At 38.6% G+C, this 12653-nt stretch overlaps 1 protein-coding gene across 9 annotated transcripts in view; it reads left to right on the top strand.

Moving 5' to 3' along the window:
- TMEM131L (transmembrane 131 like) overlaps positions 1-12653 on the top strand; it is an 81373-nt gene that overhangs the window by 47880 nt on the left and 20840 nt on the right. For 6 of the 9 annotated variants that reach the window (XM_075708656.1, XM_075708659.1, XM_075708661.1 and 3 more), the window contains 10 exons: positions 1464-1522; positions 1903-2011; positions 2980-3085; positions 3736-3889; positions 4548-4718; positions 5015-5084; positions 7041-7158; positions 7917-8058; positions 9061-9170; positions 10807-10879. In XM_075708656.1, coding sequence (XP_075564771.1) covers positions 1464-1522; positions 1903-2011; positions 2980-3085; positions 3736-3889; positions 4548-4718; positions 5015-5084; positions 7041-7158; positions 7917-8058; positions 9061-9170; positions 10807-10879 — 1112 coding nt within the window. The remainder of the gene's footprint in view (positions 1-1463; positions 1523-1902; positions 2012-2979; positions 3086-3735; positions 3890-4547; positions 4719-5014; positions 5085-7040; positions 7159-7916; positions 8059-9060; positions 9171-10806; positions 10880-12653) is intronic. The other 3 variants (XM_075708657.1, XM_075708660.1, XM_075708658.1) reach the window with 2 other exon arrangements.

Genomic DNA, 12653 nt, shown 5'->3' on the forward strand with positions numbered 1-12653 from the left:
CTGCTGGTGAGATGCCAGTGCTTTGTTATGTTGAGTTGTGGATGTACATTTATTCTGATGTTGGTAGAGAATTGTTCACATCTGTCGTGTCAAGGGTGCTCGCTGTTAACAATTTTGATGGTTAGAGTGCTAGGAGTATGCTTTTAAGGATGTTTTCTATTAAATATAATGCAATTATATGTCCTTACCGTGTTAGAGGTTGGTCATATAAGCCCTTCAGACTTGCTGTTGGTGGGAAGTTCCATGTCTTGCTCCATCAGTACTAGTGGTGGCTTTACCCTACCAAACAGCAATGCTTGCTTGCCTTCCATTTATATAATTAAATGAGAGATGTGGTCTTGAGAGAAAGATCTGACAAAAGGGAATTCGGTGCTGTGTTAGTCTTGGCGTATGGCATGTGTGTTAGTACCTAGAGTAGGACAGCAGGTAGGCAAGGTCTGCACAGGGGAACTAGCCAGCTGGAAAGGTTGAAGAGGAGTCTGTGCTTTAAACAGCTGTGGGTGTGTGGAGCATCTGCTCACTCAAAATCAACATCTTAAACCCTCTTTTGGAAGCTGGCACATGTAGTCTTGCTTTCAAGCAGCTGAGGAAAGCACACTCATTGTTAGAAACTGTGCCTGGTGAATTGGGAGAATGTCCTTTTATGTCAGCCTGCATCTACTGATGTAATTCAAGTATAAGCAAGGGCAAGAACTCAGGTTGTCTTCATGGAAGTGTGATGACTACCCTGGTGTAATAGGCACCTCTGGTCCTGTCCTGCTGCTTATCTTTTGGTAGATCCTCTACATCTTCGTAGTGTCCTGTGGACGGGAATGTAGCTTTGCCAGTGATGAAGGGTGGTTACCCAATATAGCTATACTGCCTTATCAGCAGGTGAAAGCTGAGTTATACCCATCTCCTGTTGCTCTAGTCAATAGGTTACTACCCTACCAGGTGATAGGACCATTCCTGTTTTAAGTCCAAAAGGTGTTAAAGCACCAAATCCAGCTTTGCGTTGTCTCCTGAGAATGCTTGCTGTTCAAAGCAGGCGAGCCAGGATCTTGCGTAGCTGTGTGGGTATGTCGAACAGTTTTTACTATTTTATTATTGATAGGTTGGCCCTTAGACTTAGAAAGTTACGGCAGCATCAGCTATCCTTCTTTTCTTCAGCTATGCCTCCTGTCTCCCTGCCCACAGGACAGTGGGGAGTTGTGCTCCATCTTGGATTTAGGAGATAATGAAGGAAGATTCCCTGGTGATGTTTGCCTTCATGGTTGTGGCCAAAAATCTTGCTGAGTGGATTTTTACTTCTTTAAGAAATAATGACCAGCTCAAGACGTGAATAGTTCCTCCTTTTTACAAGGATAGTGGTCACAGAAAGATTTTTAAATTTAAATTGGGATTGCTTCTCATACGAGTATCTGACAAAGCAAGAGTGCCTCCGTCCTCGGTGAACTTACCGCAGTGTTTATTCTTTTGGACAGGTGATTCCTCAGTAGATGTCTATGTCATGCATTCTGGGAGCAGCCTTGTGCATATACAGGTAATTGTGGGCTTCAGGAAGTCATATTTTAGGGTGTTGAATTTGATTGGGGAATTAATTAGCCCACTGGTTGACTCTCTAATAGCAGATTGATTTTGCTGGTGGCAAATGTCATGCTTCTATATTCTTAAAATGTGCCTAAATGTCTAATAAATCTTTTAGATGATGAGTGGTAGTTCAGTGATGGATTTTTTTTTTTTTAGACCTAAGAGCTATTAACTTGAATAAAAATCCGTGGGTTGATTTAGAAGATGTGAGAAAATGGCAGATTTTGGCTTACAGAATGGCTTGCAAATTTGACAAGAAGATACGCTAATACAGGAACTGCAGTAGTAATGGTAGTACTGCTACAAGGATCATTGTATCTTGTCTTCATGCAGGAAATACGGCAGTTGTCACAAAAAGACACATCACCTGTGGAGTTTGAGCCAGTACTGCTATCTTCATCATCTACTAACTTTACAAAAGTTGCTTCTGTTTCTTGTAAAGGTACAGGATAAGTATTCTTACAGATAATATGATTAAACAGGACTTGATTATAAAAGGGTAGCTTTTTTCAGCAGATAAGAGACCCTGAAAGATCTCAAAATCAGCTTGTCTGGACTTTTTTTGAGGAGGAGGAGGGTGAATTCTGTCTGCTAATGGTTTCCACCATTTTTGTGTATATATGCTTCCTCTTGTGTCAATCGAAGGCTCTAAGCTAGATGTATTTCAAAAAGGGGAAGAAAACATTTGCTAAAACATTAGCTGATTTTACAATAAGCATAATTATTGAATATACTTTTTCAACATCCTTTTATAATTTGTGGTTATTTTTCTGTTTCCAATATATTTTCTAAAAGGCTATTGTGCTTGGGTGGTCATTTTCTATGACATTTCTTGGCAGGATCATTGAAGAGGCTTGCCTGAGACCAGGCGTGTTTGTGGAAGAGCAAAGATTAACATTTAAGCATTCCTGACTCCAGCCTGTTTCCTATTCTGACCACTAGACTGCAGTGCATAGACTTTAAACGTTTATGAAACAGGCTGCTTTCATAATGACATTGGGACTTGTTTTTCCTAGCGAAAAAGAGCAAATAATAAGAAGGGACTATATGTTAAGTGATTCTTTTTTTTCAGAACAGTTTTTCATTTATTAAAAGGAGGCAGTGTGCATTAATAAGTAAGAATGCTGTGCCAGTGACACGTGGTTAAAATTGGTCAGGTTGCTCTTCACAGTCTTGTTGCGCATGTGTTTTTGGAAGTGTGTAACATTTATAAATTCTTCTTAAAGCAAGGTTTGGAACCTCTGAAAATTAGGTCATAAGCAATTAGATGCTTTGCTCACCTGTGTGAGAATTGGACCGGCAAATGTTCCCCTTTGTAGTGTTTTTCCAAGTCCTCACATGAAAATCATTGCAGATCTGCTTTCGTTCTGGCTGGTGTTGTATTCTCCCGTATGTCTGTTCTTTGCCCAGCTGCATCCTGTGACAGTGAAAGTCCTTACGCTGACCACAAGAAGAATGATCTATTGGAAGGCACTACAACACTAAAAGCCTGTCTTTCCTGTCCTGTGATGGAAGGGTAGGTTGACAGTGGATTTTTGTTTGTTTGTTAGTGTTCACTGATACTCTAAGAAGAATATTGTACCCTACTGTAAGTGATGAGGTTAGCTTGCTTTGTCACTGAACAATTCCAACGACAGTGAAGAGGCTTCTTCCTATTGTTGCTGTGTCATTTGCCAAAAAAGACCTGTGACGTTTCAAACAATAGTTCTGTTTTTATCCAGGAAGAATTTCAGGAGCCAGTAAAAAGATATGCCTTAGCAGCTCATATCGTATAAATGTTGCTTAGAGCCTGTGATAAAATTTCTACCATACTTGTTAATCCAGCGCAGAAGCAGGATAGTTATAGAAAAAATGTGAACTCTTTTCTTCAGTCTTATGCCAATTTCATCCAAACTACCATATCACAAAGCAGTAGGCAATGATGTACTATAGCATAGCAAGAGAGTAGAGTGATTACCTGCCTGCGTCTTTTACATTGTTCTTGTCAATTTTTACTCTGATATTATATGTAAGTATTCCAAAGAAAATAATTCTGTTCTTTCTGCTTAAAATCTTAAAAGAGCCTCATTATGCAAGAATACTAGTTATCTTACCTTGTGTGGACTGCTTGTGTGTGCTCAAGGACAATTGCAGATGTATTTATTTTTCTTCTGTATTGACTTACAGGTATTTTGACATAGATCCTTCTGCAGCATTGTTTCATATAGAACCACATCATAATACTTCAGGGTTTTGGTCCATATGGTTTACAAACAATTTTGACTTCACCGTTGAGCTGAATGAAGTCTTCATAGCCAGAGAAACGAAGAACGTTTTAAAGGTAAGCTTTATTTCTGCTTCATACAATGTTTTGTCCTTGATTTAAGGATATGGTCCTTTGACATACAAAGTAGATTCTTTGAAGAATTCGGTTTTCTCAGAGCTGATTGAAATCAGTTAAAAATAAAGGTATATGTATGCCTGTAACTGTTAGGTCCTGAAGAACTTACTGTCTCAATCGGCATTACTCACTGTCCAGCTTGGTTTTGTATTGTTTTATTAGCAACTGTTTTTTCATTTGAGTTGCAGCTACAGATGCATCAAATTATAGACCATTGCTCTGTTCTCAGAATTGTTGCATGTGTTGTTTTGCTCTATAGGATTCAGCATTTCTTCATAGGCTGTAATGGAAGTCTTTAGTACATAGATGAGCTTTGAAGTTTAGAAGGCGAAGCCAATAATTTACTCGTGCAATTGCTTGATTCAAACCAGACAAATCTGGTTTATGAATACGCACATGATGTAGGCATCTAATTGGCTCTTCGTATATTTAGATAGGAGATTTACATATGTGCACTGTATGGATCAGTTATGGGCACATATGTGTGTGTAATAACAGCAAAAACACGAAGGAAGAGAAAGTTTACATTTTTCAAGGTACCATTTGCACCAGAAATACTGTACCAATTTTAATTCAGTTTTCGTCTGATTCTTTCTAGATTCTCAACTTTGCCGAACCTTTGACTCTACCTCCAGGCTGCTGGAATGTATTTTCTTTGAAGCTCAGTGTGAAAGACGCTGTAACAAATGTTCTTTCTAGTATTTGTTTGGCCACAAACGTGGGAGTAATGTTTGAAATACCTCTGCAGATATATTCGACTGTGTCCAAGGTATCTTATTCAGTTGTGTTGAATGATTGATTATTATGCAGTGCAAACCAAACTGCAGCAGCCGCCTTCTTAGGCCAGAAATCTGTCCCTTAGTCCTGAAAGAAAAACTCAGTACTAGATCACTCTGTGAAACCATTCTGTAGCTTGAGAAGTTAATCCCCCAGAGTTAAACAGTGCTGGAATTACAGTTCTCTAGGCAACCTTAATGCTCTTCTTTGACTTGTCCAAATTATGCACTGAGAAACTGGAATTTGTCCTGTTGTTTTCTCATATAGTCCGTTGGTTTGTTTTTCCAGCAGGGAGATCTTCATTTTGAAGCTATTGCCCACTGTGATATTCAGTGTTACTTGGGAAAGTCTGATTCAGGTAGGCTCGTCTTGGGGTTTTTTTAGGCATCTGACGGTAGTTTTACTGTAGAAAATTCGTTTTATGTAGCAGGACTTGTAATGAGGATATTGAGATTGTTCATATAAGTACTTAGCTTTATGTCTTTTAAAAACATTCACTTTTCTGGGGGTATATAAAGGGCTTTGAGTAACCTGTACTGAGTACACTGCAGTATTTCAGGCCTCTAATGCCATAGCATGTGCTAAGCTATTGTTCCGCCTTGCAACGTTTTTTTGAACTTAATAAGACTCTCCTATAAGTTCTCATTGGTTGTGTACTGCTCCTTGCTTTCTTCATATGCACATTCTCTGGAGATGTTGAGGTAGAATGATAAAACTGTCAACTAGCTCAAAGTGATTGGAAAATGTGCATAATCTGGGTCCAGATCCTGGGAAGGCTTTGATGAAAACCAAAAAACAAATGTTGACCAAATGTTGACCTGCCTTTAGCCAGAGTTAAATTTGAAAGCCTTCTCTTTATCTGTTTCTTACAGTGATAATTTCATAGATTTCTGCAAAAGACCATTTATCAGGCTTATAAAACAGCATCCTTAACATGGTATCATGTGAAACAGAAAGAAGGGGTCTCATTCTTTCTGGAACTTGGGAATCTAACTCCAGATACTATAGTGCTGGGAGCTGTTTTAAGTATCTGGCTGGTATTTACCAAAATACAGTGTTAGGTGTTACATGGACATGATACTGCCTGAAGAATGTTGAGTCTGATGGAAGCTGATTCAGAATAGTGGGGTTTTTTTAATCTGTGCTCAGTAAGGAATTTCAGTGGGCAGTTGGGTACCATAGGCTTTATATGTTTAAACACACTAAAATGTGTTTTCGTATGAGGATATGAAGAAGGCAATAGTAGTCAGTCAAATGGAAAAAGGAGAATTGAGGTGACATATGGAAACACATGGCTTGAAGAATTACTGATACATATGCACACTTGGGTACATATCTTAGAAGCAGGTGTTTGGTTTTTATTTTGTTTTTAAATCTATATAAAGGATATATATATAAAGGATTGCTGATACAAGTAAGTCCTTGTTGCTTACTTTCTTTCCGTTCTAATACTACACACAATCAGATCTTTACATACAGGTATTCTGCCTTCTAATTTAGGTTACTAGTACTTGTTAAGTAGAAAAGTCTAATGCACATGCCTGAAAATACTGACCTTGTAAGAACTTGTAGCTGGATTATTCCAGTCATCATCAATCTCGATTGGTTCCTTTAACACTAAGGATTTTAAAATAAAGTACGTGTACTTTCAAAATAAGCCAATTTTGTTTTCTTTCAAAAGAAATTTGCTTTTCTAACTCATTCCTGCTATGTGAAAGTGCTTAAACCAATACGAGTCTAACTTTCTAGAAGGCATCAATCTTTAGGCTGATGTAGAGCCTTGTAATTTTATCTTAAGAAGAATTTGAGAAAATTATCAGCACCTTGAAAAGAGAAGTAAAATGAAAATGCCATTTCTGCCAAACTGTGGGATTTGTTTTGCTGCCTGCTGTGCTGTGATATTATAATTTTGTACCACTATGTAGAGAATAGTATATGATCTTGATCCTTTATTGGCATCAGTGGAAAGTTCTGTTTAAGACTACTGATAACATAATGACTTTTCAGTGGCATCCATTAGAAATAGCAACAGTAAAAAGGGCTTACTAGAGCATACAAAGCCTGTGCAATACCAATACTCTAGTCTGCATGTAGAATTACTGTGTTTTTGCAGATGTATTTCTTTAAGCAAATCAGATATGGACAATAATATATATACCCTTGCATATGCTTGCTTTGAAGGGGAAAAGTGAAAACCTTTTGTATTTTTGTGTCCGGACCCTTTGCAGATACTGATTACTTGTGTTCAGAAGTAGATTGATGGAAGGAGCAAATGTTATCTCTGTAAAATATGAAAAATCTGTTATCGTTTTAGCAAATCTGCTTTGGCAGAGGAGTCTCTCTCTGGACCGTTCTGCCTGGGATGTGGATTCTGAGCTTGCAAGTGAACTTTATGAAAGATGGCAAAAAATAAGACACGGGGAAGCCTGCAGGTCTGTACAGAATCTGTTGAGGTTCTTAATTCAAGCCAGTACAGTGTTATAAGGAAGAATATTTCTGTTCTGAAGTGTTCTTAATTAGAACAAACATTTTTGACCTTCCTGCACTTAAGTTAGTTATCTTAAAGCACCTGGAGTTTCAGAGCACCCCAGACACCGCCAGCTTCCATTTCAAGGCACTGCCAGCCATAAGTAAACGTTTCAGATGCCCGAACGTTAGAATGTAAATAATGTTCTGACTATAATAACCCTACCACAGCTACCCAGTATGAAAGCAGTCAAAGCATGTTTTACCAGGTCATTTGTGGAGTTGCATGAGTCCTTCATCAACAGGTCGCATAGCAGTCTTCAGGATCAGGGTCTTTGAATAGCTTTTAAGGTTTTCGGTCCCTGGCCTAATGGATACTGCATACTGGGGACGTTGGGGAGGAAGGCAGTCACTGTGACTGAGCAATTCTTGTAGAGATGGTGCATCAGTGACATCAGCCCCTTTCCAGAATAAGGAGGTAGAGCTGTGAAAACCACAGTCGTGTTGCAGGTGGAAGAGTGGAGACTGAAAGGATGCACATAAGTTACACTGACTCTCTGCTACTAGGTTACAGCTTTATGGGCTTTATTTTGTGAAGAACATTTTCAAGGAAAGATTACTTGATGGAATTATAGGTCCTGGAAAATCATCTTTTTTTGTTGTTCTTTATTTGAAAGAAAAAAGAAAATAAAATTAACAAAGCTTTCTGGTTTTGCCAATAAAGCAGGAGAAGTATTTTAGGATCAGCTCGCTTTATTCACCAGAAGAAACCTGAAGAGGAGTCCTTTGCCTTTTTCTTGCCACGGTTGACTACAGAGCCTGGCCTTACGCTCAACTTCAGTGCCACAGCAGTTAGAAGTAGTATGGTGAGGATGGTTGTTATGCTTTTTCTGAGTTGATGTATGTTTAGCTTGTTTAAATAACAAAGCCTGTGGTTAATATTTGGTGATGCTTAGCATTTTTGTTCTGCTTGTAGATCAGTGTTTTGAAGTCTTAATTTAAGACATCAGATTTGTACCCTTTTGGTTCTTTGATAAGTTCTCTAGCTACCTAGTTGTAATATTTTATTACAAGGATAGAAGTAAAGCAGTGTAGGTCTTAACTAACAGTTGGTTGTGGTTGTTAAAGCTTTCCTTGCATCATTGTATAAGTTACATGCTTGTGGTAAAATAATTGAACAAGGGACTAGGGGTAGGATGTGCTGTCATTAATGATGCATGTGGTTATGGGATGGTCTTCCTCATGCCACTGCCTTGTGTAGCAGAAGTGTGTAAAACATTTGTGTGAGATACAACACTTAAGAGATCAGCAGAGCTATGTGTCTTGCAACCACACTGTCAGTTGTTTCTTTCTCGTTTGTTTAGATTTAGGTCACTGCTAACCTAGCCAGGGCCAGAACCAGTCATACGGAGATAGTTTTCGTACGCACATATTGTGAATTACCTTAATATTCCATTTGTGCCATTTCATTGTCAGTCATTATAGTAATGTGTATAACCTGCTTGCTCTCAGACTTCTGTAAGAAAGGGTGGCACCTCGCTAACTTCACCTTCTTCTGTGGAAGACCTTTGTTCGTGTCTGCCCACATAAATTCAAATCTAAATGAAAGGGTTATTTGGGGGGTGGCGGAGCTTTGTATTTTTGCAAATGCGGTTCTTCATGCACTCTTAGCTGTTTTTGCAAAAGATGGCATTGTGGTGACATGTTCTGCTGTTCCGTGCAGTTTTGTGCGCATATTGCATTAAGACAGAAGCCAGGTTGAAGTCCCTTGAAAAATGCAGATCATTTTACCAGTGCTGAATTATTTTGCCTTCCAGTTCTCAAGTATGTAGTTTTTAACTTTTTCTTTTCCCCTCCAAACTCTTTAGGTAAAATATTTCATACTAAGAAACCCTTCATCCTTCCCAGTTACGTTGCAGCTTCTTCCTCTTTCTTACTACCCTGATCCCCAGGCTTCACTGAGTCTGCTCAACAAATGGTAATGAGTATAACTGTCTCAGGATACTGTTTTCCCTTCTAAAAGATCTATTTGCCATGCCTTATGATTGTTGCTTATTGTTTATTTTAAGTTTTCAAAGCGTAACTTAGGTGGGGACAATGTTCTGACCCATTTTGGAAGATACAATCATGTTCACAGCAGCTCCCTGTATGACGCATGACTTTGTAATGGGTCTGATTCATTGATAAAACCAAATTGAGCATATTTTCAGCAAGTTTATGTCTGCCAGCCATAAACTATAATTGGTCATCTTTTAAGATCTGAGGCTTAGTACAAGCTGCCCAGGTGAGGGGAGCAGCTTGCAGAATTGGGGATGTGCATCTCACTGCAAGGCTAGTTGGGAAGTATACAGAGTCTGTAGAGTGATCAGTGAGGAGGAAGGTAACTGAACCTTCCCACTGGAAAAAAGTTTTCTTCTTAGCTTTTTCTTAGGTAAAAACCCTGGTTGAAGAAGAGGAAACAGGAGCCAGGAAAAAAGATAGCGGTCCAGAGCCAGGAACCCCACTGTAAATGTTTAGGGCCAGCTAAGCAAATGTTTCTACATTGTTTTGAACTTTCTTATTTAGAACTGAGAAGATCTAATGAGAAATATCTAGATAAGAGTTAGATGAACAGTATAAAGGGGCATGGTGAGGTGGGCTGAAGTTCACCAAAATAAGCCCTGGCTGTCACACTTAACTTCGAAAAACTGTGTAGTTGGTAGGACTATTTGTTTGGTTGGAGCCAGTGGGACTACTCATGTGCTTAAGTGTAACTTGCTTCTTTGGGGTCCAAATTGCTGTGTAATTGCTCTCTTAACCTCATTTCTTTACGTACGTATGTGTATGCACATATATACATGTGTGTGTATATATATGCACATTAATAACTATGTCTGCATACTAAATATAATTTCCACATAGACTCTTTCAAGTAGTTTGAAATTACATTTTCGCTGTATTTGCACACTTCTGTTTCTGCAGATCTTCCAGGTTTTCCAGCAATCATGTCCACTAACTGGTTCTTTTTAAGCTAATACCACAGAAAGTTGTGACAAGTGAATTTCCAATTCAGTGGCTGGAGGTCCATTAGTCCTCTATAATCTAAATTTTACCTACTGGTTTTCTTATGTCTGTTTTTAATACCTTAATGTCAAATGCTTATTATTTGCTCTCAGGCAAATAATCAACTGCTATAAGTGAATTTGATTTGCAAAGTATGTGAAAGAAACTTGTCCCAAACAAATCATGAGCAGAAAGAGGGATATTTGAGTAAATTATTTGATAATGATTATTTCTTAACAGTTATGTGGGCAGAAAAAGCTTTGGGGCATTTGTGTTTGAGTGGCTTAGAAATTATATTTCTTGATTGTGATCTTTTACAACATTTTACACTGAGAGATCTAAAATGGCCAGCCATTTGTCTGTTTTCCAAATGTGTGGAATCCACATAAAACTGATTTGTAGTGTATTCTGTTGAAATGCAGACCCACATTTCCACTGTATTTCACATCTGCCAAAAAGCAATTGTAAAAGTATTCCTTATTTAAGAATAGATGCCAGCATGTAAAAATAAGTCAATGTAGCTCTGACAGACTAGGTTTGAAGTGGTTAATTTTTTGTTTTGATTTCTTTAGGTTCAGCATAAATGTGCAAGCTATTAATTTCATAACCACTGAATTCAGGCTCATGGATGAATGTGCTCACAGGGTAAGATGGCTAATTTTGATAGAAGAAGTGGTCTGACACCCTAGAGAAAGCTTTTTCTAGTTACACTACATCTGAGTTGTTACAAGTGCTATTTAAAGCAATTTAATAGTGTTTTCTTGATTCTCTGTCAGGCTTTTATCTTTGCAGTTCATTTTTTTTCAGACTTTGAGTCTGTTTTGAGAACAACTATAGGGAGGGAGTGTGCGCATGCCTGCGCGCGTGTGTGTACGTGTTGAAGAGGCCACCGTTACCATTCTGTGTTAGGACTTATGTTTAGCCCCGGGTTGAGCATGAAGTGTCAGGCTTTTGAGTCAGTGATGTCAGAAGCTAGCTGATAGTCTTTTTGGTAGAGGAAAATACTGTCTGATAGTTTAAGGGAGGAGAAGGCTGGTTTTCTACACTTCACCTCAGTCTCATTGTAACTCCTGGATTCAGGTTGGAATGTCATGGCTCTCTCTGGTTCCCATTGCCTCATTTTTAACACGAGTGTGATAACACTTGACTGTGTCACACCAGTGCTGAGCTGTGGTTATACCCTGAGGTGTTGTGTCATGGGTGACAGAAACAGAGAAGATGCTGTATCAGGGATGTTGGCATATCCTGACAACCAGAGTACTGTCCAGGGTACCTGGAGAATTTCTTCTTGGACATCTAGTTTGCGCAAAAGCCTGGAACTGACATATTTTCCTTGCTGTCTGGGCATGCTGCAGCCCCATCTTTAATGTTCTGTGTAGATACACATTTCTGCACACATGCTTTAAGACCTTAATGAAAGATTGGTACCTTATAAAAAGAAAAGACTATGTTTGCTACACTAATCAAAGCTGACCTTTCCTTTCTGGCAACAGTTGTAAGAGTTGTTGTAAAAGAGAGGAGACAGCAGTTCGTAAATCCTAGCCTGTAGGCACACGCTGAAAAAGAGAAGGTAGTTCCACTAGCACATGGATAGGACTGAGTTTCCAGAGAGTCCTGTACACCATGCTCTTGACCAAATAGAAAAGTAACAGTAGATCTTTACACCAGTGTGTGTAATATCTGTTTTTCATTAGAGACTTGAAGAGCTAGGAGGAACATGTATGGTTGGATAGGTATTCAGCATGTATGAGATGGATCTTGGCTTGTTAACCAAATCACTAGTTGTTAACATTTACATTTTTAAATTTATGGTCATTTCCCTAGTCACCTTATATACATGTGTAACAAATCGTTAGGCACACATTTGAATGCATGCATGTCTTTGTAGGGAGTGACAGGGTGAAGTTTGCAAATGCCATACGTGGTTTACTTTTAATAAATATTGACTGTTGAATGTAGGTTCTGAAACTTTCTTATATGTTCCTTTTTCATAAAATAGACTAAGAATAAAAATATTTTGGACTGGAAAAGATCAGAAAAGCCTTAGTACAACAGCCATGAATTGAAAAACAACCAATCAAGAACCCATTTTGTAATGTTTACGGTTGTTTTGACTGCTGTAGGTGTCTGATCACCCTTTTCTAAGAGGACACACACCCCACCCCCACCCCCAGTTCTGGAATAGAAAGTTTTAGGGCTATTTTCATTTTTTTAATGGAAAAAAGAATAAACAGCAGTATCCATTCACCCCCCACCCCCAAAAAAATTTACATTATTTCCAGACTCAGTGAACTTCTGGTAGTTCTGGTCTTCAATTAATGTCATAGGGAGTTCACTTTGGCTTGTTTCCAGTGACTCAAATGACCAATGTATTTGCCAAGAGTCCCTTTCTCACTTAAATCAAGTTGCAAGTCTTATG

This window comes from Pelecanus crispus, chromosome 4 (assembly GCF_030463565.1).
Source record: "Pelecanus crispus isolate bPelCri1 chromosome 4, bPelCri1.pri, whole genome shotgun sequence".
In the NCBI taxonomy this organism is placed as follows: Eukaryota; Metazoa; Chordata; class Aves; order Pelecaniformes; family Pelecanidae; genus Pelecanus; species Pelecanus crispus.